The sequence below is a fragment of the Pelodiscus sinensis genome, chromosome 24 (assembly GCF_049634645.1).
Source record: "Pelodiscus sinensis isolate JC-2024 chromosome 24, ASM4963464v1, whole genome shotgun sequence".
NCBI lineage: Eukaryota > Metazoa > Chordata > Testudines > Trionychidae > Pelodiscus > Pelodiscus sinensis.
In genome coordinates this window covers 22,112,805-22,135,840 of record NC_134734.1, presented here as the reverse complement: position 1 = coordinate 22,135,840, position 23,036 = coordinate 22,112,805, and the positions used below count along the sequence as shown (strand labels likewise).

The 23,036-nt window shown below is 47.0% G+C and overlaps 2 protein-coding genes across 3 annotated transcripts in view; one reads left to right on the top strand and one right to left on the bottom strand.

Moving 5' to 3' along the window:
* ASH1L (ASH1 like histone lysine methyltransferase) overlaps positions 1-15,784 on the bottom strand; it is a 157,478-nt gene extending 141,694 nt beyond the window's left edge. The window contains exon 1 of the mRNA XM_075907956.1: positions 15,638-15,784. The gene's annotated coding sequence lies outside the window, so the exon portion shown is untranslated. The remainder of the gene's footprint in view (positions 1-15,637) is intronic.
* Positions 15,785-15,904: 120 nt separating this feature from the next.
* The window catches only part of DAP3 (death associated protein 3), a 29,575-nt gene continuing 22,443 nt past the window's right edge, over positions 15,905-23,036 (top strand). Inside the window, exons 1-3 of one of the 2 annotated variants that reach the window (XM_075907965.1) lie at positions 15,905-16,042; positions 19,987-20,059; positions 22,344-22,390. In XM_075907965.1, coding sequence (XP_075764080.1) covers positions 22,349-22,390 — 42 coding nt within the window. In that variant the 5' untranslated portion in view covers positions 15,905-16,042; positions 19,987-20,059; positions 22,344-22,348. The remainder of the gene's footprint in view (positions 16,043-19,986; positions 20,060-22,343; positions 22,391-23,036) is intronic. The other variant, XM_075907966.1, reaches the window with a different exon arrangement.

The following is a 23,036-nucleotide window of genomic DNA, read 5'->3' as shown; positions in this document are numbered from 1 at the left end:
CCCTTGCAGGTCCTGACTTCTTGAATTTTACTCTACTAACTTTTTCATGGGACTTTCAGTCTCCATCCTTATCTAAGGACAGTTTCAACCTTCAGGTGACTGCTAATACTGTATATTGAGATAGTTTATGCCCACTACCTGAGTGCAACTAACCCCAAAGAAAGAATAGTCCTCCACTAACCAGGACATATTACTGCACAGGGAGTAGGAATAGGCCATCACAAAAAGTGTATAAGTTTGGCTTTAAAAATATAATCATCTATGTAATGCTATCCTGGGTTCAGATCAGATGGCAGATCAAACTGCATCTCTAAAAGTGATGTTTTCTACATATAGATAGACAATGAAAAACTTAATGAGAGGATAAACAGATTTAAGATAGGACATAGGTTTTTTTCCACTACTTAGAGTTCAAATATGGAATGCTATGGAAACTCCATGTAATACACACCTCTTGGATCTGTGCCCACCCAACTGTTTCTTCTCCTTCTCTGTTCTCCTAGCAAACACTATGCAAAATACCTCCGACTCTTTACAACTGTTTACTTGCAAGTGAAATGTGTTGAATCCACTTGCTGGTAAAAGAATCAACACATTTTTCAAGTGATTGAAATCTTATTGTACTGCAGACTAAGCTGGATGTGAATGAACACTTTGTCTCCTGCTGCTACATTTGGCTCCACATTTACTCAAAATAGCAAGACTTTTTTTTAAGGATAGGGAGAATCAAGCTCACTCACACTGAGCTTGCAATTGACTAGAACAGGGAAAAGTTCACAATCAGATTTAGAGGCTGAAGGAAAAATGGACTGAAACCTGTTTTGGTAACAACAAAATTAGTGACTATTTTCTAAACAAGTTCACAAAATTGATGACACTCATGAACACATGCCAGGTTCCATTATTTACTCATTAATTCCTTTCTATTCAGATAGCAACAACTCACATCCAATCACTAATCATAATTTTGCCTTCATTATTGCAATCTTCTCCTCTTTGACCTTGCAATTCGTACAAAATGCACCTTGCAAGGTGATCGTTTTTGCCTAACCTGGTGTGACCAGTTTTCATTTCTTTGAATCCCAGTGATGGCCTCACTTCTTCACCTCATCAAATTCAAGGTGCACATAATTGCCTTCAAGCCTCTACATAACTTTGCCACTGCCTCCTGGTCTGCTCTTGTCCCCGCTCTTTGCAGCATAGAATCATAGAATAATAGGACTGGAAGGGACCTCGAGAGGTCATCGAGTCCAGCCACCTGCCCTCAAGGCAGGACCAAGCTCCGTCTACACCATCCCTGACATGGTGCCCATTTATATTCAATTCAATCTTATTCTACAACTAACATCTCCGTGCTTGCTTCTGCACTGCTCCTTATAAACAGAATACTCCTTGAACATGGTGAATAAAAAATATTTTTTAATTTAAATTTCATAAAAATATGATTTTTTTAAATTTTAAAATACACTTTTCTTTTAAAAAAATAAATATATTTAAATATAATTTGAAATTATGCCAGCCTATGTTAAGACCTAAATTTATTGCAATATATTAAGATCTTCCAAACTAACTATAAAGTATGAAACAGTGCTTTTTTGGTGCCAAAGTTTTAGAAGTCAAACCACTAAATTGTCTAGTGGAAATCACTGGCTATGCTTGTTGAAGTGTTTAAACCAACTTTGGCAGCAGCTTTTTCTGCATGTTCAGAGAGAATATCTTCTTCATTTTAGTTTATTCAGTTATGACTAGTTCATTCAAATTTAAGAAACCAAGTAGAAGCTGGAAAAGCAGGGAAGCTTGTTTTCCTCTTTCTATGAATAAATAAGTGTCAGCATGAAATAATTCTAAAAACATTCAAGGGCACAGGTAATCAGAAACAATCAACTCAATTCTCTAACTACAAATAACACTTCCTTTGTTTCATGAATCTGTTAAGTTTAAATGACACATTTCAATACTCTTTTCTTCTTGTCTCCAGCATATTTGAGGTAGTTATATTTAACGCAAATTTAAAATGATGTTTTTGTGCAATTTTGAATTCCAAATTTCATCTAAGTAAAGCTTTACACAACTCGTGAGTTCAAAAACAAAACAAACATCTAGCAAATAAAAAGCATAATTTACCATTTTTAACACCATACAATGTAAAAATTAAAACCGAATAAATATATCTTAAGCCATACTTAAATAAATGTGTACACAAACAGTGTTTCCTCTTGGTTAACAAAGTACAGAAATCACTGTAAACTAATGGCTGTATTTAGTTTCAAATGAACATATGTTAATGGTTACAAACCGATAAAACTCATTTTATCATTAACGTTACTCCTCATTTTTAGAGGAGTAACATTATTTCGAGCCAAGGGGTTTGGTTTGAACTAATGCATCCTGGTGCGCACTTCCTGGCTCGAATCAGCTGCTGTGCAGAGTAACACCCCAGCGAGATCATGCTAATGAAGTGTGGGATATTTAAATCCCCGCTTCATTAGCAATTTCGGTCGCCTAAATTTGCATCCTTAGCTCGAACTAGGGAGCAAGTGTAGACGTACCCTCATAGCATTACGAAACTTTAACCACATTGTTCAATTAATTTATTCTTAGGTGGTTGACGTCATCAGACATTATAGTAGATTTTGTTACCTCTTCTGATCTCATTCAACATTCTTACATCACCATCACTATTCTGATCCAGAAGATAGCTCTTATACCCCACACTCTTATATTTCTGTTCTTATGAGATGGAACTATTATCCACTGAGATTCTTCTTCATGGCCCTCTCCATTCTGAGCTCCTCTTTCAACGGGGTATAGAGCACATTACATATTGAAGTGCATTAACTAGTTTGCAGGAGACAGTGTTAAACAGTAGCTAGATACTGAACTGGAAGTAAGGAGACTTTGAATCATATTCTTCTCAGGTGTGCCAGTTGCTATGTGACCTTCAACAAGAAATCTTATCTCTCCGATTCAGAAGTTTCAGAGGGGTAGCTGTGTTAGTGTGTAACTTTAAAAAAAAAAAAAAAAAAAAAAAAGTAGCCCTGTAGCACTTCAGGGACTAACAAAAATTATATATAGTATCATGAGCTTTCATAAGCATAACCCACTTCCTCAGTTGAGTGTCTCTTATCTGAGGAAGTGGGTTTTGCCCACGAAAGCTCATGATACTGTATATATATTTTTGTTAGTTTCTAAAGGTGCTACAGGACTACTCATCTCTCTGATTCAGTTCCCTCATCTGTAAAACAGGTGCATGTAAATAATTTACAGATGAGATATGCCACGGGAGCTAAACATTATACAGGTTAGACCTCCCTGAACCAGCACCCTGAGGACAAGGGAGTTTGCCGGACCAGGAGAGATCTCAGAGGGGAAGGCACCAGCTGCCCGGCCCTGCAAGCTGCAGCAGCTTTAATGGAACTCCCGGTCTCACAAGCTGCAGCAGCCTTGCTGGAGCTCCTGACCCCTGTGAGCTGTGGCATAAAAACAGCCATACTGGGTCAAACCAAAGGTCCATGTAGCCCAGTATCCTGTCTGCCGACAGTGGCCAGCACCAGGTGCCCCAGAGAGGGTGGACCGAAAACAATGATCAAGCAATTTGTCTCCTGCCATCCTTCTCCAGCCTCTGACAAAAGAGGACAGGGACACCATTTCTAACCCCTGGCTAATAGCCTTTTATGGACCTAACCTCCATGAAATTATCCAGCTTCTCTTTAAACTGTTATAGTCCTAGCCTTCACAACCTCCTCTGGCAAGGAGTTCCACAGGTTGACTACACTCTGTGTGAAGAAGAACGTTCTTTTATTAGTTTTAAACCTGCTACCCATTAACTTTGTCTGGTGTCCTCTAGTTCTTCTATTATGGGAACTAATAAATAAATTTTCTTTATTCGCCCTCTCCACACCACTCATGATTTTACAGACCTCTATCATATTCCCCCTCGGTCTCCTCTTTTCTAAACTGAAAAGTCCCAGTCGCTTTAACCTCTCTTCATATGGGACCCATTCCAAACCCCTAATCATTGTAGTTGCCCTTTTCTGAACCCTTTCCAAGGCCAAAATATATTTTTGAGGTGAGGGGACCACATCTGTATACAGTATTCCAGATGTAGACGTACCATAGTTTTATACAGGGGCTGTAAGATATTCTGTGTCTTACTTTCTATCCCTTTCTTAATAATTCCTAGCATCCTATTTGCCTTTTTGACCGTCACTGCACACTGTGTGGCCGCCCCACCAGAGCTCCCAGCGGCCCCATCAACCTCACTGCAGGGCCACCATCCCACCAGAGCTCCTGGTGTCCCCACAAATGGTGGACTCCACTGCTCTGCAAGTTCTGACTCCCCCATCAGCTTCCTGCCCCACTGGCTGTGGGCTCTGATGCCCCATGGGCTTTGCTGTCTGGCTCCGCTCCAAGCCACAGGCAACTTGTGCTGCTGGCACTCTCTAGTCCCACAACATCCACAGTCCTTCCAGACCACAAATGTTGCTGGACCAGAGTGTCCCACATCACAGAGGTTCAGCCTATAGTAAAAAGACAGAATGTGGGTTGGATAAGTCTGTGGTGTATATATGAAATATAAGGGTTAAAATATTAAATTTTACTGTCTTGTCAATTAAAGATGAATCACAGAACGATATGGTTTTACAGGTGTAACATGCTGTGGGGGATGTACGTACTGAAATGCCTAATGGGAGTTCATGGCTTACATACTAAATGAAAAATATCTCAGGGGGTAGCCTTGGTAGTCTGTAACTTTAAAAACAATGAGTGGACCTGTGACACCTTGGAGAATAACCAAAATATATAGAACCAAGAGTTTTTGCCGGCAAAACCCACTTCCTCAGATGAATTGAGTGGTAACAACACCCACAGCCACCCACCCGCCCTCCTACCCGCCCACACAGAAAGAGAGAGAGAGAGAGAGAGAGAGAGAGAGAGAACCTGTCGATTGAGTAGGCTGGGTGCATCCCAGATATAGCTTTTGATGTGGAAATGCAGATGTTCATGGCAGAAGATGACATATAGGGTGTAAACATATGGTATTGGGTTTTAGAGAGTGGGCAGAAGAATATAAGAGCAGATTTAAGGTTCTTTGGGGTACCTTACCTTTGCAATTTATCAAAAACATTAATTTCCTTGATAACTTTTTTAAAATTACAACACTCTGTTATGTTTTCTTACCACTCTTTACTACTTTTACTATCTTAACTCCAACTTTATTATTTATGCCCCACATTATGAAGGATAATGTACCAGAGATAGTAAATCAATACTTCACATTGAATTCTCTCCATAATACAGAGAATGTTTTCAGTTACGCTAAACAAGAACTAGGATTACAACATGGAAATCAGGAACAAGGATTCAGATTTTATTTTCTAAAGGTGTTGGGTTAGAGCAGGGGTAAGCAATAATTTTTGTAGGGGGGCCACTTCACCAATGTTAGTAGTGGCTGCAGGCCAGCCCTAGAAGGGGGAGAGCTTAGGTAGAAGGGGCGGGGCTTCGGGCAGAAGAAGCAGTTCCCTCTAGGCATGATTGGACTGGGGGCAAGAGAGCATGCAAAGTCTCCAGCCCCTGCTCTGCTGGGCAGGGGTGACACCTAGAGGGAACCAACAGTAGTTATGCATGCCCCGGCAGGAGGAGGTAACTTTGCACGCTCCCTGCCCTGTGTGCCCAATTGGCCTGGGGGCAGGGAAGTGTGGAAAGTCTCCTGTCCCGGCCCTGCCAGGACATGCAAACCTAGAGGGACCTGCCAGCCATTCTGAACAGCTGGTGGCTCCCTCTGGTGTTGCATGCTCCTGGTGAGAGGAGACTTTGCGTACTCCCCCACTCCCTGGATCTCGACTGGCCTCGGAGTAGGAGTGCCGCAGGGCGGGCCAGGTCAAATGGCTTGGCAGACCTTATCCGGCCTGTGGGTCTTATCTTTCCCACCCGTGGGCTAGAGGATCGATTTACCAAACTGTCACCAGCTGTAAGATCAGAAGCATTACCTGATTAAGATAAGAGAAACATGCTCAGAATGGTGTAATTCTGCCTCTCTCCAACTGTGGAACAAACATGCAGTCTATATTCCACCTGATATTCATGTCTACTTAACAGCACTGGACATCAGGAGTGATATATTAAATTTAATTTTCCATAATAGTAATACCACCATGATTTGTATCAATGACTCTGTGGCATATCAACTGTTTAAACTACTTTCTATACCAGTGGTGGGCAACCCTCTGGAGCTCTACAAGTGACTAGCAAGACATTTTGTAGACTGTTGCCACACTCAGGGTTGCCAGATTCCGCTGGTTTCCATCTGTGTAGTTTTTCTTCCTACCTATGTTACTAATGCAGCACGCAAGTAAAGCAAGAGCACGTGAAGTGAGGTGTATGCTGATTGGATACAACATTGACTGAAAGAGCCGTTTGCTCCCTCTACATCCACGCAAAGCTCTGCTACAATTCAACAGGCTCAACTCAGAAATTCTAGGTACGCAAGCACAGTTAACAAAATTACCCTAGCCTGAGAGACAGTCTTTGTCATAACTATATTGCGGCCACTGAGATGGAGGGCCGCTCATGCAGCCTACTCCCTACCCTAGGTTGCCCATTGCTGTTCTATATACACACGAGATTGTAGATATGAACAGTTTCAGTTCAGCAAATAACACACGAGACCTTCCTTTCTATAAAGCATAACTAAATGTATTTTGCTATTCTGTATTAATGTTATATTAAGTGATTTTTTTAGACAATTGTTGGCTCCCCAGAGAAAATCAAAAGGAACTGAAAAAAAATTGGAATAATTTCATCTATAAAACTGGAAGGAAAAATAAATCACCATCACAAAAGATGTTCTCTTACATTTATATTTTTAAAAAACACATTAGCTTTTCTAAGTGCACAAGCTCTTTAAATAAATAATAGCAACTAACCTTTCTACTCATTTTTCCTATACTAATATCTTCTAGAACAGATCCTGGTTTCTGCTCTCTTCACTTCTCATTAGACTGTGGAGGAAATGCACAGCATGATAAGCGAAATTAGACCATTTGGGCTATGTCTACACTGCAGGCTTCTTGCACAAGAACTGTTTTGCACAAGAGTTCTTGTGCAAGAGGTCTTCCACAAGAGCATATCCACACTGCCATGTGCTTTTGCGCCAGAGATATGCTTTTGCACAAAAGCGTCCATAGCAGTGTGGATGCTCTCTTGCACAAGAAAGCTCTGATGGCCATTTTAGTCATAGGGGTTTCTTGCGCAAGAAATTCATGTTGCCTGTCTACACTGCCTTCTTGTGGAAGAGCTCTTGTGCAAGAGGGCTTATTCCTCGTGGGGAAAGGAATAACTCTTCCGGAAGAAGCCCTGTTTTCTGACGCTGTAATGTAAATTTACTTGCGCAAGAACATGCGTGCAGCGTAGACACTCAGTAAGTTTTTGCGCAAGAACATCTGTTCTTGTGCAAAAAGCCTGCAGTGTAGACATAGCCTTAGTTTTACAGGTCAACCTCTCAAATTCAGGACACTCTAGTCCGGCAACATCCGGACCACGAATGTTATTGGACCAAAGAGCCCCTGAGGAGCTCTTTGGAACGGGAGCCAGCTGAGATTCCCGTGGGGGTGGGTGAACCCCATCTGGGCCAGCAGTGGCTGGGCCAAGTGGTGGCTGGGGAGCACCAGCTGGGGAACCCCATAGCAGCTAGGCTTCCCTGGCTAGGGAACCTCCAGCAACAGCAGGGAACCATCAGTGGTGGCTGGGCAGCCCAGCCGGAGAACACTGGAGAACCCCAGGTGGCAGCCAGGCAGTCTGGTCAGGGAACTCATGGTGGCAGCCCCCTTCGGGGAACCCTTAGGGCCAGTAGTGGCTGCAGAAACCTCTGGTGATAGTGAGGTCAGCGGTGGTCGAGGAACCCGGGGGAACTCCCGGCAACAGCAGGACCAGCGGCGGCTGGGTGGCCCTGGCCAGGGAAATCCAGAAAACCCCCAGCAGCAGCCGCGGGGCTGCCGATGGCAGCTAGGCAGTCCTGGTGGAAACCTGAGGAACCCCCTGATGGCTGCAGGGTCCAGAGTGGCTGGGCAGCCCTAGCAGGAACCTGGGGAATCCCCAGCAGCAGCGGGACCAGTAGCAGCTGCAGAACCCCCAGGAACAATGGGGCTGGTGGCAGTCAAGGAACTCCGGGGAACCTTCATTGGCAGCAGGCCAGAGTGGGCAGGTGACCCCGACTGGGGAAATCTGGGGATCCCCTGGTGGCAGCAGGGCCAGCAGGGGCTGGGCAGTACTGGCGGGAATCTGGGGAACCTCCAGCAGCATCAAGGCCAGTGGCAGCTGCGCAGACCTGGACCAGAGCCCCCAGGAATTCCTGGTGGCAGTGGGACATGCAGCAGGGCAGGAAGCCCAGATCCAGGGAGTCCCCATCAGGCTAGTGGGGCCAGTGGCAAGGTGGGGAGCCCCAGAGCCAGGAGAGTAGCCCACGAGTGGGACCAGTAGTCAACAGGGATGCATTGACATCCCCTGGTCCAGGGCTGCTCAGGTCCCAAGGGTGCCAAACCAGGAAGGTCCAACCTTTAGTATTATTAAGGAATTTCAACACAAGTGACATTTGGCTTAAGAGTTATTCTTTATGGTTTAGTTACCTTATAACAAAAGTCAAAATTTTTTAATAAAATTGACCTGGAGGAACATAGTTGCAAAGATATTTTGAATGTATCCACAGGAATCCTCACCTTATTCACTACATATCTTGTATATAAATGACTTCTTGCTTGTTTATCTGAGACACATACAGAGTAATCTAAAATGGAAAAGGCTATATAGGTGCAACTAGTGTAGAAAGCACTTCTAAAAGTCAGAGCAGATATATTGAGGCGTCTAACTACAATTGGAAGCCTAATCTTTAGGTCTAAAGATTCTGGCCTGTTTTGTAATACATGCTTTATGAGGGGGGAAAAGATAAGATTTCACAAGCAATCCTAACACTTGCATTTATTTTCTCTTATGTATCATATAAACACAGAGTAAGAGACAATCTTGTTCCAAAGAACTTCATTCACTTCATCCACATATCTCAAGTATAAAAACAGCCTGACTCAGAAATAATACAAGCAACAGCCCCTTTCCCCATTCTGTCAATACCAACACAGCAGTGTAAATTCTTTGTGGCATCCAAAATGTTCAGCTAAAGTGTCTAGTTGGTAAATAAAAGATTATACATAAGGGAAATACTAGATGACTACACAGATCCATAACCATCACATAAAACCAGCCACACTGGGTCAGACCAATGATCCACCTCGCCCAGTAGTCTATCTTCCAGCACTGGCCAGTGCCAGGTGCTTCAGAGGGAATGAAAAAGTTATCATTGTGATCCATCCCCTTCACAAACAAAAGGGATTCATTTCAAGGATAATGAAGGGGATATTTCCACTGACCACAGCACATAATGCATTTTCATACTGAAATGCACAACTGTGGTCCATTCTGCAAAACACCCTAAGAATTCCCACATTATTTAGAGGACACTACAGAGACCCTTCGCCCTGTTAAATACAGGCTCAGCAGTCAAGGAGCCACTCTGAACTCGACTAACAATTGCTGACCATACTGCTGAGCAGTCCCCCACAAAAAATCCCATAAATCTGCCACTAAGCAAGAAAGTAAGAAATCCAACTCTTCAAAATAAAACAACCCACCAGGATAACATGCCCCCACACCTTCACAAACATGGGTAAAATCCCCTCACCAAACAGCCCCAAAAGTCTAAGATCCCTTCCTTCTTGTTTCAAACACAGGTTTAGCTGCGCCAGGGGATATCTTGAAAATAGCAAATAACTTTAGGGAACTTGGAAGCACATTGAAGATGAATGTCCTTGTGAACTTCTCTGCAATTCTTCTCATCCCACAAGCAAAAGGCAAATCACTGGCTAGGTAAGTGATGTATGGTGAAAGGTTTGGGTTCATGAAACATTGGGACACCTTCTTTTCTGACAGATATATAATTTGGATGGCCTCCAACTCAGTAGAAGGGGGACCAATCTTCTTGGGGACAGGCTGACTAGAGTAGTAAACTAATAACAAAGAGGGAGGGCAAAATGAGGGAAGATATAAGCATTTAGCATGACAATCAGGATGAGAACCTAATTAATCAAGGAACCAAAGGACATGAAGAGGAGAAATTCTTTCATTGTCTATAAACCAATACTAGGAGCCTGGATAATAAACAAGAGAAAATGGAATTGCTCATTTATAAACATAATTTTGATCTTGTTAATATTACTGAAACTTGGTGGGATGATTCCTCTGATTGGAATGTCAAAATCAGTCAGTGGTTATAATTAACCACTACCTCATTTGTGATATTGCAGATCTTGCAATATTAGGCTTCTACTGTAATTGTGTTTTTAATTAGCTTACTTTGCACAGTCCATAATTTTACATATATTTTAACTATGCAACTAATACTGTACTAACATTTAATGCCTGTAAAATGTGAAAGGCCAAAGTGACTGGACTTGATTTCTGTGTCAGTTGTTACAACTTTTAGTCTTCTGAATTTTATATTGTACTGGTCACTTTAAAAAAAATGAATATAGTTGCAGCAAACTGTTTTGTTATCAAAAATCTGAACAGGCATAATATAATACACTCGAACTTCTTTAATCCGGCAACCTTAGGAAAAAGAGTAGGCCGGATTAAAGATTTTGCTGGGCCAGGAAGGGCACTGCAGGGTCTGGGCATAAGAGAGTGGAGGTGGGATGCTTACCTGCCGCCCTGCTCCTGGGGACACATGTGGCTCCACACTCCCCGCTGCTCCCAGGCACTGCCCCCCTACCCCTATGAGAGCAGAGGGGAAAAGCCATAGGGGAAGCAGCTCTGCATTCTGCCATTCCCCAACTGGGAGGAGGGGCAGTGGCAGCGGCAGCACACAGGGATGCTTCCTCCTCTATTCCACAGGTATTCCCAGCTTGGGGACACTCAGCAGACACAGGCTAAGTGTACTGGAGAGTTTATACGTCATTCCAGCAACTTTTTCTTAAACAAGTAAGTCTATTCTGGGTTTTCCAAATTACCACTAGTAATAAAGATCCATTATTTTCCATGTCTCGTCCTCAATTATTTTACCTCTGTATTTGGCAGCAGTGCAACCACTGCTAGAGTACTGTGTCCAGTTCTGGTGTCCACAATTCTGGATGGATATTGATACACTGGAGATGGTTCAGAGAAGAGTCATAAGAATGATTAAAGAATTAAAAATCATGACTTAGAGCAGTGGTTCCCAAACTGTGGGTCAAGACCTCAAAATGGGTCATCCGGGCCAGCAACAGACTTGCTGGAAGCAAGGTCTGAAGCTCAAGTCTGAGCTTGCTCCCTCATCCAGAGCAGTGGGGCTCCAGCCCCCTCCTGCAGTCATATAGTTACGTTGTTGTCAGAAGGAGGTCACAGTGCAATGAAGTTTGAGCTTCTTGAGCTTTATTTCTCTGAACGAGGGGTTCTCAATAGATTTTAAGAAAGAGAAGATTAATAGGTGACTTGATTAGAGTCTAGAAATACCAACATGGGAAACAAATGTGCAACAATGAGCTCTTCAATTTAACAGAGATAGGTACAATACAATTCCAGGACTAGGGATGTTAGTGTGTACCCATTTACATGATTAACTGATAAAGCCTGGGCTCATTGAATTAGCCTAATGGTTACATGCACTCCACCCCCACTGCTTCTGTATCAGAGGCAGCAAGAAGGGGGGGGGAGCAGGAGGCAGTGCTTGTGGGGAACCAGCTTTTAAAATGACTCCCCGCACATGCCAGCTCCCATGGAGATGCCTGCCTCCCACCCCTGCTTTCTCTGTATCAGAGGCAGCGGAAGGGGGAAAAGGGCAGGTAGGAGCAGTTACACGTTTACAGAAATAAACATTTGTTAACATCCCTACCAAGGACTGGAAGTAGAAGCTAGATAAACTCAGGCTGAAAATAGGGCATACACTTTTATCAGTAAGAAGAATTAACCATTGGAACAATTTATCACGCATCATGGTGGAGTTTCCATCACAGATACTTTTCAAAACAAGACAGGTTTTCTAAAAGATAGGCTTATTGGGAAAATCACTCAGGGGCCACACACAAGTTAGAAGCAAGCCAACCATCCTCACTGACTTGGCTCCCCACTGAGAAGCCAAAAAAGACTGACTGACTCACCTCACTAACACTTGTGTTCCATTTGCGCGGGGTGCTGAAGCTCAGAGACTCTCTCTGAGGCTGGAACACAAGTCCAGCTCCCAAACCTTGCCATGGGCCAGAACAAAGGAAGCCACGGGCCGAACTCTGCCTGTGGGCCATCAGTTCCTTGCCCCATGTTATGAGCAGATCATCATAATGGTTCCTCCTGGGCCTGGGAATCTATGAACTGTTAGGGAACCAACCGCTGAATCACAATATTTCTTGATTCCCAGTTGCCCTATCCAACCCTGTTCAAATATAGGCCTGACCATCAAAAATCACCCATTCTGTAAACACAGGCCAGATCTTCATAGATCTCCTAGTTACATTGCCTTATTCCTATAGTACCTAAGCACCTTCAATATTTAAAGAGAAAAATCTGTCTCCCATGCACTATGTTATAGCAGTAGAAATAGTCTGATCAGTTCATTTTTTAATGTATGTGTGGGAGTAGGTGTGTTGTGAGCCTGCGTCTAGGTGCACAAATTCTTATTGAGGGAAAGCCAAGCCTAAAATGGGTTGTGCGCTGAGATCATTTTAATCGTTGTGATCATTTAATCCACTGCAGGAGAGTTCAAGTCTATATCCAATGCAAATTAAGTTTCTAAGGCAGGAGCTTTATCAACCAATCTGCCACTCAGTCCCTTTCAAATACATGTCCTACTGCCAGGATCCCGCTCTGTGCACCACAAACACAAGCCACATAGTGAAGTATTCCACACATGCCCCCCGACCTGACTCAGGATTTCCACTTCCTTTGCCCACAGCACAAGCATCTCTGTTAGTGATCTTAAACTTGAAACATGGGCCTGCACAACAGAAATCCGCATCTCCAGCACAAAACTTGGAAGAGAATTCCTGCCAAAATACAGGCACAACCATAAGGGATCCTTGGAATTCAAATATCCCACTTTCAAAAAACCTTATCCATCAAACACAAGCAGACAGAGACTCCTATGACTCCACACTGCATGTTACACAACAAAAATAATATATTTTATCCCTAAAATATAAGAGTTTACTAATCCCAAACTTAAAACCAGTTGGTCAGAAAGCCCCTCACATTTTTGTCTAAAACATACAATAAACTGTCCTCTAAAACATACAATAAACTATTAAGGTTTCCCTGGCCACCAATCACAGGCTTAAGAAGGGAACATCCCCAACCCCAACTAAACACCATCTGAAGTGCCTTGTCCCCTCAACCATAATCTTGCTGGGATTGGGATTCTTCCTAAACACAGGCTCATCTTTTAGAGATTCCCCTTGTCAAACCAAATAGAACAGATTGCCAGAGATTAATTCTGCCAGTTTTAACACAGTCTAGAATATTAGGTAGCTACCTCTCTTATCTCTTCTGACACAGGCTGGCATAAGGATTTCTTTCCATGAGAAACACAGATATACCCAGCTGTTAGGTGCTCAGCTCCTCTCCACTCATGGGACTGACTGTCCAAAACTCCTCATACCCACAGTAAGGAATAACAGGGACCCTTTCCTTCCAAACACAACCCCACAAATATAGGCCTTATCAAAAATCTTCACAGGCCTGAAGGGGTATGTTTACACTGCAGCTGGGAACAAGTCATCCAGCCCAAGTAGACAAACTTGTGCTAGCAGAACTCGAGCTAGCATGAGTACAGAACGAACATTGCCATTGAAGCTGGAGTTCTATGGAGTTGGATGGGCTTGAGAGCCCAAGTCACAACATCCACACCATCATCAGTACACTAGGTCAAGTTCTGCTAGTAAAAGTATGTCTTCCTAGGCTGGAAAGCTTGCACCAAGCTACAGTGTAGATATAATTAAAGTCAAGGATCCCCTTTCCTAGCCCCACCATACATAGACCTATGAAAGATTCCTCACCCAACACTCCACAGTAAATACAGACCTGTATGGGATCTCCCCTGCAAATAGAGTCCCATCAGGTATTTCACTCCTCCACAAATTTGTATATCCAACCACAGCATTTCCCAATTCAAGGTCATGCCTCCAGGAAAAGTCAGACTAATGCAGGGAGGATACAGAGCAGATAAGAAGAACTGGAAGACTCTGAATCTGACTGCTGATCCATCCCCAATAAAAACATGTTCGTGTGGCTGTAGACGCTTCTGTGAAAGGCACTTGCTTTCCACCCTTACTACCAAAAGGCTAGTAATTAAAATGAATGTCCACATGAAGAGCTAATTGGCCTAACTGCTCTCACACAAGCCTAATTACTAAAGATCTCAACTCTTTCTAACACACAGACCCAGCTGTCAGGCACGAGCCCCAGCTGTCAGGAAGATTCCTCCACCAGGCATAGGCCCTGGCTGTCAGGTATCCCCTGCACCTGCTTCCCACCACAACACGGGTCCTGGCTGTCGGGGATCCCCCACCCAGGTCCGGGCTGTCAAGGATCCTACCCAGGCTGTCAAGGATCCCACTATCCCAAGGCAAGGACCCCAGGTATCAGACAGACTCCCCCACCATAACCCATGCACGGGCCCCCAGCTTGTCAGGGAGATCCCCAGCCCTTGACACCAGACATGGCCCTGGTTGTCAGGAAAATCCCCATCTCCCCCACACCAGCAATGGGCCCTGACTGCCAGGGAAACCCCCCCACCCCGTGCAAGGCATAGGCCATGGCGGTCAGGGAACACCTTCCCCCCACCCCAGGCACAGACCCCAGCTGTTAGGGAACCCCTGCTGCACCAAGCAAAAGCCCAGCTATCCAGGACCCCCCCCCCCCCACAGGCCATCCATCGTTGTCAGGGATTCCTCCCCCACCCCCCTCCAGCTGTCAGAGATCCCAGCGTCTGCTCCCCGCACCAACACAGCCCGGCTGTCAGGAACCTCAACACACAGCACAGGCCCCAGCTGTCAGGGATCCCTCCACAGCCCAGCTATCAAGGACCCCCAGCTGTCAGGGATCCCCCCCAGCCTGCTCCCAGCTCTCAGGGATTGCACTCCCCCCTTCCCCCTCCAGGCCACAAGCCTTGGGCTGCCGGGAATTCCCGCACCTGCTCCCCACCCCCACACGGGCCTGGCTGTTAGGGATCCCCCAGGCTGTCAGGGATTCCCCCCAGGCCTGGCGGCCGGGCTGTCAGGAGATCCCCCTTCCCCCACTCTGGCTTACCCAGGGACCCCCCCGCGGCACGGGAACGGCGCTGTCAGGGGATCCCCCCGGCCGGGAACCGACTGTCACCCCCCCGCGCTGTCAGGGGACCCTCGCGCCCGCCGCCCGCCCCCACACGGGCCTGGCTGTCAGGGATGCCCGGCCCGTGTCCCAGGCCCGGGCCTGGCGCGAGCCGGGCGCCGCGTGCGCGGCTGGCGGGGCACCCCGCCGGCGGGGGCAGGGCGGGGCGGGACCCCTGGCCGGGCTCCCCTCCCCCCGGGCTCTGGGCCTCGGGCGGCTCCGGTCCCCGCCCGACCCAGCCCGGCTCCCTCCTCACCGTGTCAGCGGCAACGCGGCCGGGGCCGGGGCCGGGCTCCTCCGCGCCGCATCCTCCGGGCCGCCTGGCGGACGCGGCCAGGGCGGGACCCGGACCAGCCCGGCGCCGCCGCCTCAGCCCCTGCTCAGAGCCGAAGCAGCGAAACCAAAATGGCGGCGGCGGCGGCTCCTGCCTCAGCGCGAGCGAGCGAGCGACCGCCCCGCCCCCCCGCCGCGCGCCCCGCCCCCCGCGGGCACACCCCCGGCCTGGCGCGGCCCCGCCCCCGTGGGCGGCCCCGCGCGCTGCCGGCGTGGCCTCTCCCAGCACCCGTAGGACGCGGCCCCCGCGCTTCCTCCCCTGGCAAGATGGCGGCGCCCAGGGCTGTGGCGCGAGCCGCCTAGCGGCTGGGGCGGGCTGCTGCTGCCGGTGAGTCCTCGGCCGGGGCGCGTGAGAGGGGCGGCCTCGGGAGCCTAGCGCCCCCCCCCCGCTCCCTCCCTCCCTCCCTCGGCCTTTTCCCGCCCCCCCCGGCCAGGGCTGAGCTCGGGGGGGGGCTCGTGGCCTCCTCCGTGAATCCCGGAGCGCCCCCTTCGGGGAGCCTCGCGCCCGCCCCCAGCCAGGGCCCGCGGGCACCCCTAGACTCAGCGCCTCGGGCGGGGCAGAGACACCGACCCTGCCCCCGCAGAGTGAAGGGCCGGGCGGGGACCCAGCGGTGGGAGTGAGGGACCCGCGCCGGCCAGCTCGGGGCGGAGCGGCTCGTCCCACCCAGCCCGAAGGGGGTGACTTGCTGTAAGGAAGCTCGGGGGTAGCCCCGTTAGTCTGGACAGAAAACAGCAACCCGTGGTCGGGGAGCGCTTTATAGACTAACAGCGTGTAGACGGGGTCGTGAGCTTTCGTGGGCGCCGCCCACTTCTTCAGATGATCAGAGTTTTGAGTTTAGGATGTGCCGACCCAAAATAAATAGAAGGGGGGAGGAATAAAGGCCGGGGGTGGGAGACAGGGAGCGAGAGGGAATCAGTAAGGTATCTGAAGATTGATCCTTACCTGCTTTGTTTTAGCTACCCATCTCCAGGTGCTTACTGATTCCCTCTAGCTCCCAGTATCCCCCATCCCCCTCCTATTTATTTTAGGTCTGCACATCCTAAACCCAAAACTCTGATCATCTGAAGAAGTGGGCGGTGCCTACGAAAGCTCATAATCCTATCTACACATTTTGTTAGTCTATAAAGTGCTACCAGACCACTTTTTTTTTTACTGTAAGGAAAGAGCCATTCCATGTCTCTCTTGAGACCTATCTTTGAAGGTGTCAAGTTTGCATATGCATTCTGGCTTGATTTTTTTGTTTTTTTGCCTAAAAATGGCAACTTTGCAAGTCAGTAACTGGGGCTATGTCTATGCTGCTGAGAACAGCCAGAAAAAGATATGCAAATTGCAAAGCGTAATTTGCGTATCTTTTTTCACTTTTTTCCTGAAATTTGGCCCATCTACACGCGGTCAAATTTAGGGAAAAAACTTCTCTTTCGGAACATCCCTTATTCCTCTCACTGAAAGGAATACAGAGATGCCAAAAGAACACGTCCGCTTTTTCAGAAACTATTCTCAAAAAGCGGACGTGTTCCTTACACGCAACAGAACTTTTCCAGAATACTGGTATCCCGGTAAGCTTTGTAGTCTAGACATAGCCTGAGTGTCCACGAAAAACAAGGAGTCTTGTGACACCTTAAAGACTAATAGATTAGGGATCTCTCAATATTTCAGGTGCCAGGACTCCTCATGGTTTTTACAAATTAACATGGCTGCCCCTCTGAGACCTGTGTGTCCAGGGTTGGGATGTGAACGGGTAATGTTTAACTGTTACTCAAGAGCAGCCTGCCACAGGTGGAGGCCTGTTCCAGCCCATCAGGGTTGCTAGTTTCCAGACTGCATGGACTGGGTGTCAGCAGGCTTGTGGGGGGCAGAAGCGGGAGTTGGGGGGCATGCTGGCTGGCAGTCCACACACACACACCTCTCTGCCCCACACAAGGCTGCTGACTCCCAGCCTGAAGCACCCAAGCTAGTGCCCTACTCCAGCCCAGCTGTGGTGGGTGAAGGGGGGGGAGACTCCAGCCCAGCAGACTGAACACCCCCCCTCCCTGCTAAACTCATCACTGCTTAATTGGGATTTGTTGCAGGGATTGGTTTGTGGGTTAGTGTTTCTGTTGTGAGGTGTGAAGTTAGTGGTGGTGAATATTTGTTTCGGATTGCGGGGCTGTCTGTCAGCAAGGACTGCTTACCTCCCAAAGTCTCTGAGAGCGAGAGATCGTCTTATAGGAGGGACTGTGGATCACTGATGATGTGTAGGAAAGCTTTTAGCTAGGGGCTGAAGGTAATCGCTAGTGGCATTCTCTTCCTTTGTTACGTCTGTCCTGTAGTAGGTGACTTCTGGGTACCTGCCTGGCTCTGTTCATCTATTTCTTCACAGTGTGGGTGATAATGCTGCCGATAAGACACAGCAACGGTTATGCTTTAGGATTCCCAAGCTGTCAATGTGAAAACTCATCAGTATCTTCAGTTCTTAATGCTGCTTTTGGAAGGCAGCAGTGATGTTGACAGTCTTATCACTCTGTGCTGCAATCTGTGAAAGCTATGAGTACACTAAACACTGGAGCTAGTCACAGGGGGAAGGTTCTGGGAACAGCTTCAGCAGAACTGTCAGCGTTTTCACTTTCCTTGCCCTCGGGGTAGATTAGGGCCTAAGTTCTCTCTAAGGTGCGTGTCTGTGCAGCTTCCCATTAAGCCCCATGCAGGAACTATTAAGCCCTCAGGACTGCAACAAGGAGAGATGCTTCTTCCTAAGCCCCGAAACACAGGGCCCCCCTTTCCAGGGCCCACAGCAGTGGTCTGTGTGCAGAATAACTTTTGTTACATGATACATCACCTCCTATAGTGGTGCACAAAGTCATTTTGTAGATGGACATAAGAAAATTAGGCAGAACATTCATTGGAGCCTCCATTTTTCATAGTAGTCTGTGACTGCTATTTTTAATTCTTTGCGTGTGTATGTGGGGTAGTGTGAGAAGGAGAGATTGAAGGGACATGTTAGAGTATGGTTCAGAGTTATTTGGGGGGGTGTCAGAGAGAACGTAATAGAGAACTCAGTATAGGGAGAGAGGAGATTGAGGATGTGAATCTGCAATGGAGAGGTGCTGTGTGAAGGGAGGTCACTGAGTTTTTCCTGCCATATCATTTCCTTTTGGGGCTCTTGAATGAAGAGGCAAATGCTGTGATACTAAACATCCAGTTTTTAATGCTTATCGAAAGCCTTGTTTTTCAGATCACTGTAGAGAGAGACCGACTCCAGATTAGGGTTTCTCTGTGATGAAGATGTTTGTATGTGTTACAACCTTCAGGCTACTTCATTCCCAGAGTTTTCACTGGTAAATTAATTGTGCAGCTGAGAACCCCTCAAAATAGCTTGCTGTTTACTGTTTAAAATTACTACTCCAGGGCAGTTTCAAAATAAGATGCAAATGTTAACAGTGAGGATAACTAATCATAGGGCCAACTTTCCTACTAACATGGTGGATTCTCCATCACTTGAAGTCTTTAAATCAAGATCTGATGCCTTTCTGAAAGGTAAGTAATAGCTCAAGGGAAGTGATGGGTGTGATGCAGAAATGATTGGGTGAAGTTCTTTGGTTTCTCTCATACAGGAGATCAGACTAGATAGGCCTAATGGTCTCCTCCAGCCTTGATTTGTGTGACTCGGTGAGCAGCCTCTTGCTCTCCAGAATCAGCTGTAGTTGGTAGGGCTTTTGCAGTTACCTTGAGTGACAGCTCCCTCCCACATTCTCATGGGGTGGTTCAAAGCTATGCGCGGTTTCAGGTGGAGTCTCCATGATTTGAGGAGGCTTCCAAGTAGCATAGTTTCAAAAGACTTCTTCAGTGCCAGAATGCGAGTGGCATGCTGGATTGTTCTTATACATAGTCCTTATTTTAATAAGATCAGGCGCAAGTCAGTGAAATAGCTGGTACAGTGCAGAAGTTCTTGACCCCTAGAGAAAAGGGTTAAACTCTTGTGAAAAGTTGAATTACTGCTTTCTGTTCCCCACCGATGCCTTGTTGTTTTGCTATGTGCTGGCATTGGAGAGTAGACTGAGCTAAGAATATCAGCAAATTTTGGTGGTGTTTGTGGCAAAACTAATTTTTTTTAATTTGTTTCTTGCCTATTGCTGGGTGTGAGATGAGAGGGCCTTTTGGCAAGGCCTGTGTCATCCTTCCTTATGTGTTCAGTTATTTTCCTTCCTTCTCCGCATGAGAATTCCAGATCTAATTCCCCCCACTGAGTAACCTTCATCTTCCCTCATAAATTAGCTTGTGTTTCCTTTGTGCAGAAGCTGTTGACTACAGGAAGATCAGAAGTTATTGGTTCGTCAGTGTCATCCACTCCTGAGGGGTTACTATCAGGTTAGGAATGTATTCTATAATAAGGTCTCACAACTGAAAGGTTTTTAAAATCGGTTACATTTGGTGGTGTTTGAGTGTTGTCACATGCTCTTTAGGATAGTGTTGTAAAGACAGCCTTGGGCACAAAGAGCTTGAATGAATTGATTTTTGGGACCCTCTGTTCTTGCTTCAGTCTGTCTATTGTGCATTTTGCTGCTTTTCCTTCTGTCATGGTAACCAAAGCTGGCTGTTGAGCCGCAGACTGACAGACGGAGGAGCAGGAGTGAATTGAGACGCCTTCTATGTCTCCTAGTATTGTGTTGCATGATTCCTGCTTCAAAGTAGCTAGTAATATTAATGGTCCTTGGGGCATTCTCTGCCAAACATTTAAAAATTCTGCGCCCAATATTTTAAAATTCTGCAAATTTTATTTGTCAAAGTAACTATACGATCATTCCAATACAATTATATGTGTAAGTTATTTCAAAATACCTGTCAGCAAGTATGCCTGTAACACACACACACTCTCTCTCTCTCTCTCTCTCTCTCTCTCTTCTCCCCCCCCCCCCCTCCCTCCCACCCCAGGAGCAGAGTGTTAAAGAAACTCCTATGAAAACTCTGTTCCTGTTTCAGTGCTCCATCCCTTCCCCTGCTTCCCCTCCCGCAACCCTGTTTCCGGGGGCTTCCCTCCCTTGCCCAAACACCTGTCCCCTCTCTCCCTCTGGATCCCTGGGCTCTGGGGGGAACAGTCTGGTGCTAGATCACAGGCATGCATGTAGTTTCCTGCACACTGTCTTCTTTCCCTTAGGGCAGGGATGGGGAAACTTTTTTGGGCTGGGGGCCACTGACCCACAGAAAAATCAGGAGGGGAGGGACACACAAGTGAGAAACTTAATTAAAAAAAGCCCCAAACCCTCACTGACATGACCCCTGACTGAGAAGGAGAAAGTCACTCTCCATATTCCCCTCACACTCCATAACCTAGTGGGGCCTAGGCTAGTAGATTGTGTGCCCCAGTCCCTCAGTAGGCGCAGGGTCCCCAGTGCTAGGAGGGGAGCCTTAGGGTCTTCTCTTACTCAGAAAGGGGATCTTCTTTTGATCCTGCTTGTTAAAAATCACATCTCTGAGCTATTCTAAGTGCCAGGCTTAGGCTTGCAGTCTCTAAAGCAACTTATCAAGTGTAGCACTTCTTGCAAATATCTCAGCAAAACACCAGTCTCCATTAGAGGTAACTGTTTGTCCCCCAAGGCAGTGCTGCTCTTTTAATCACCTGCTTCGCTGTTGTGGAGCAGATGCGCATCACTGGATGCTTTGTCGGAATTCTATTTAGATGGTAAGCTCATTGGTCAGGAATAGTTTGTCCTCTCCGTTGGGTATAGTTGTCACTAGACAAAAATCATATTTCCCAAAGTCCTTCACCTTGAGATTTGGAAGATTTTTACATGTACATTTTTAGGTAACTTTTGGAAGAGTTTGGACATAGAATTCCGAGTAAAGGAAAACCAGTTGGTTAAAAATAGTTCTAAAGCTGGAAGGCAGCCGTGAAATATAATTTATGCCCACCTGGATACATGGTTAATCTGACTTCATTGGGAGTTAACTAGGATTCTCCCTTCATGGAATAGGCTCACAGCATGACTGATGACCGAGAATATGGAAGAGCTCTTTGTAAGCTAGGGATGTTAAAATGTGATTTTGTTCGTTTGTTTGTAAACGTGAAACTGGTGAAATTTTTTTCAGCGGTTACATGTTTACATGCGGGGGGGTGGGGGGGCAGACGGGAGCCAGCTTTTAAGCAAGCTCCCTGTGAGCACTAGCTCCTGCCTTTCCCCTCTGTATCAGAGGCGGGGGTAGAGGAAGGAGAGATGGGAGCCAATGCGGGTGAGGAGCTAGCTGCTTCACCACACCCCCCTCCCCCCCCACGCTGCTGCTTCAGTGGGAGGCAGCTCTGTGGGAGCCAGCTTCCCGCCTGCACTGGCTCCCACCTTCCTCCACCTCTGAAACAGAGGCAGCAAGGGGGATGCGTGTAACCATGAGAGTTGACTGATGAGCTCAGGTGCATCGGTTAACTGTGTACATGGTACACGCCCACATCCCTTGTGTAAGCTTGAACACGTGTCTCTTGCCAGCAGAATCTGGTTCCGTAGAGATTACTCCCCCACCTTGTGTCTCTAACATGCTGGGACCAGCAGGACACTGCCTGTGCCACGGCTGAGGACAGTCCCTATGACACGCTTTTGATAAGTTGGCCGGAGAGAGGAGATTTTAAATTGCTGCTGAGTAAACGCCACTCTTGTCCTTGCAGGGAAAATGCTGCGACGTGTGAAAGGACTGATCTGCCAGGGGCCCAAGGTGAGTCCTGCATTGGCTCTGAAGTGTCCTCTGTCCTGGGATGATTATTTGGCACTGTAAAGGATCCAGAATGGGCTTGGCGGCAGGCCCACCTGGCCCCAGTGGGAGGCAAAACAAGGCTAGGGGCCATTTACGGGTCCTGCTCTAGGCCAGTGTTTCTCAACCAGTGGTACAAGTAGGGGAATGTGAGAGAAGTCTGGGGGGTACGTCAACACGTGACATTTGGCAAAAAGTGTCCGGGATTTTGCCCAGTGCTGGTGGGGAAAAGCACGTGGCTGCGGCAAGACCCAGGGAAGTTGCAAGTTGGGGGGCAGGTTTGGGCAGGTAGATTTTTTTTTTTTAAAAAAGCCACTTTCATGGCCACCTCTCCCAGTTAATTTCCTCTCGGGCAGCCTCCCCGGGGTGCTCCAGCGGGGACCTGGAGATGCGCATCACCCGAGCCCCGCCAGCAGCTCAGTACAACACATCCCCATTGCCCCTTTCCCATGGCGCTGCGAGAGGAGCTAAAAGGCGGTGAAGCAGCACAATAAGCTTAGCTCCAAAGGACTGCCCCCCCTTTCCCCCGCATCAGTGGTGTAGCAAAGGGGGAGCAGTTACCTCCCAGGTGCCATGATAGGGAGGGGCCAGGCTGGGGTGGGAGTGCACA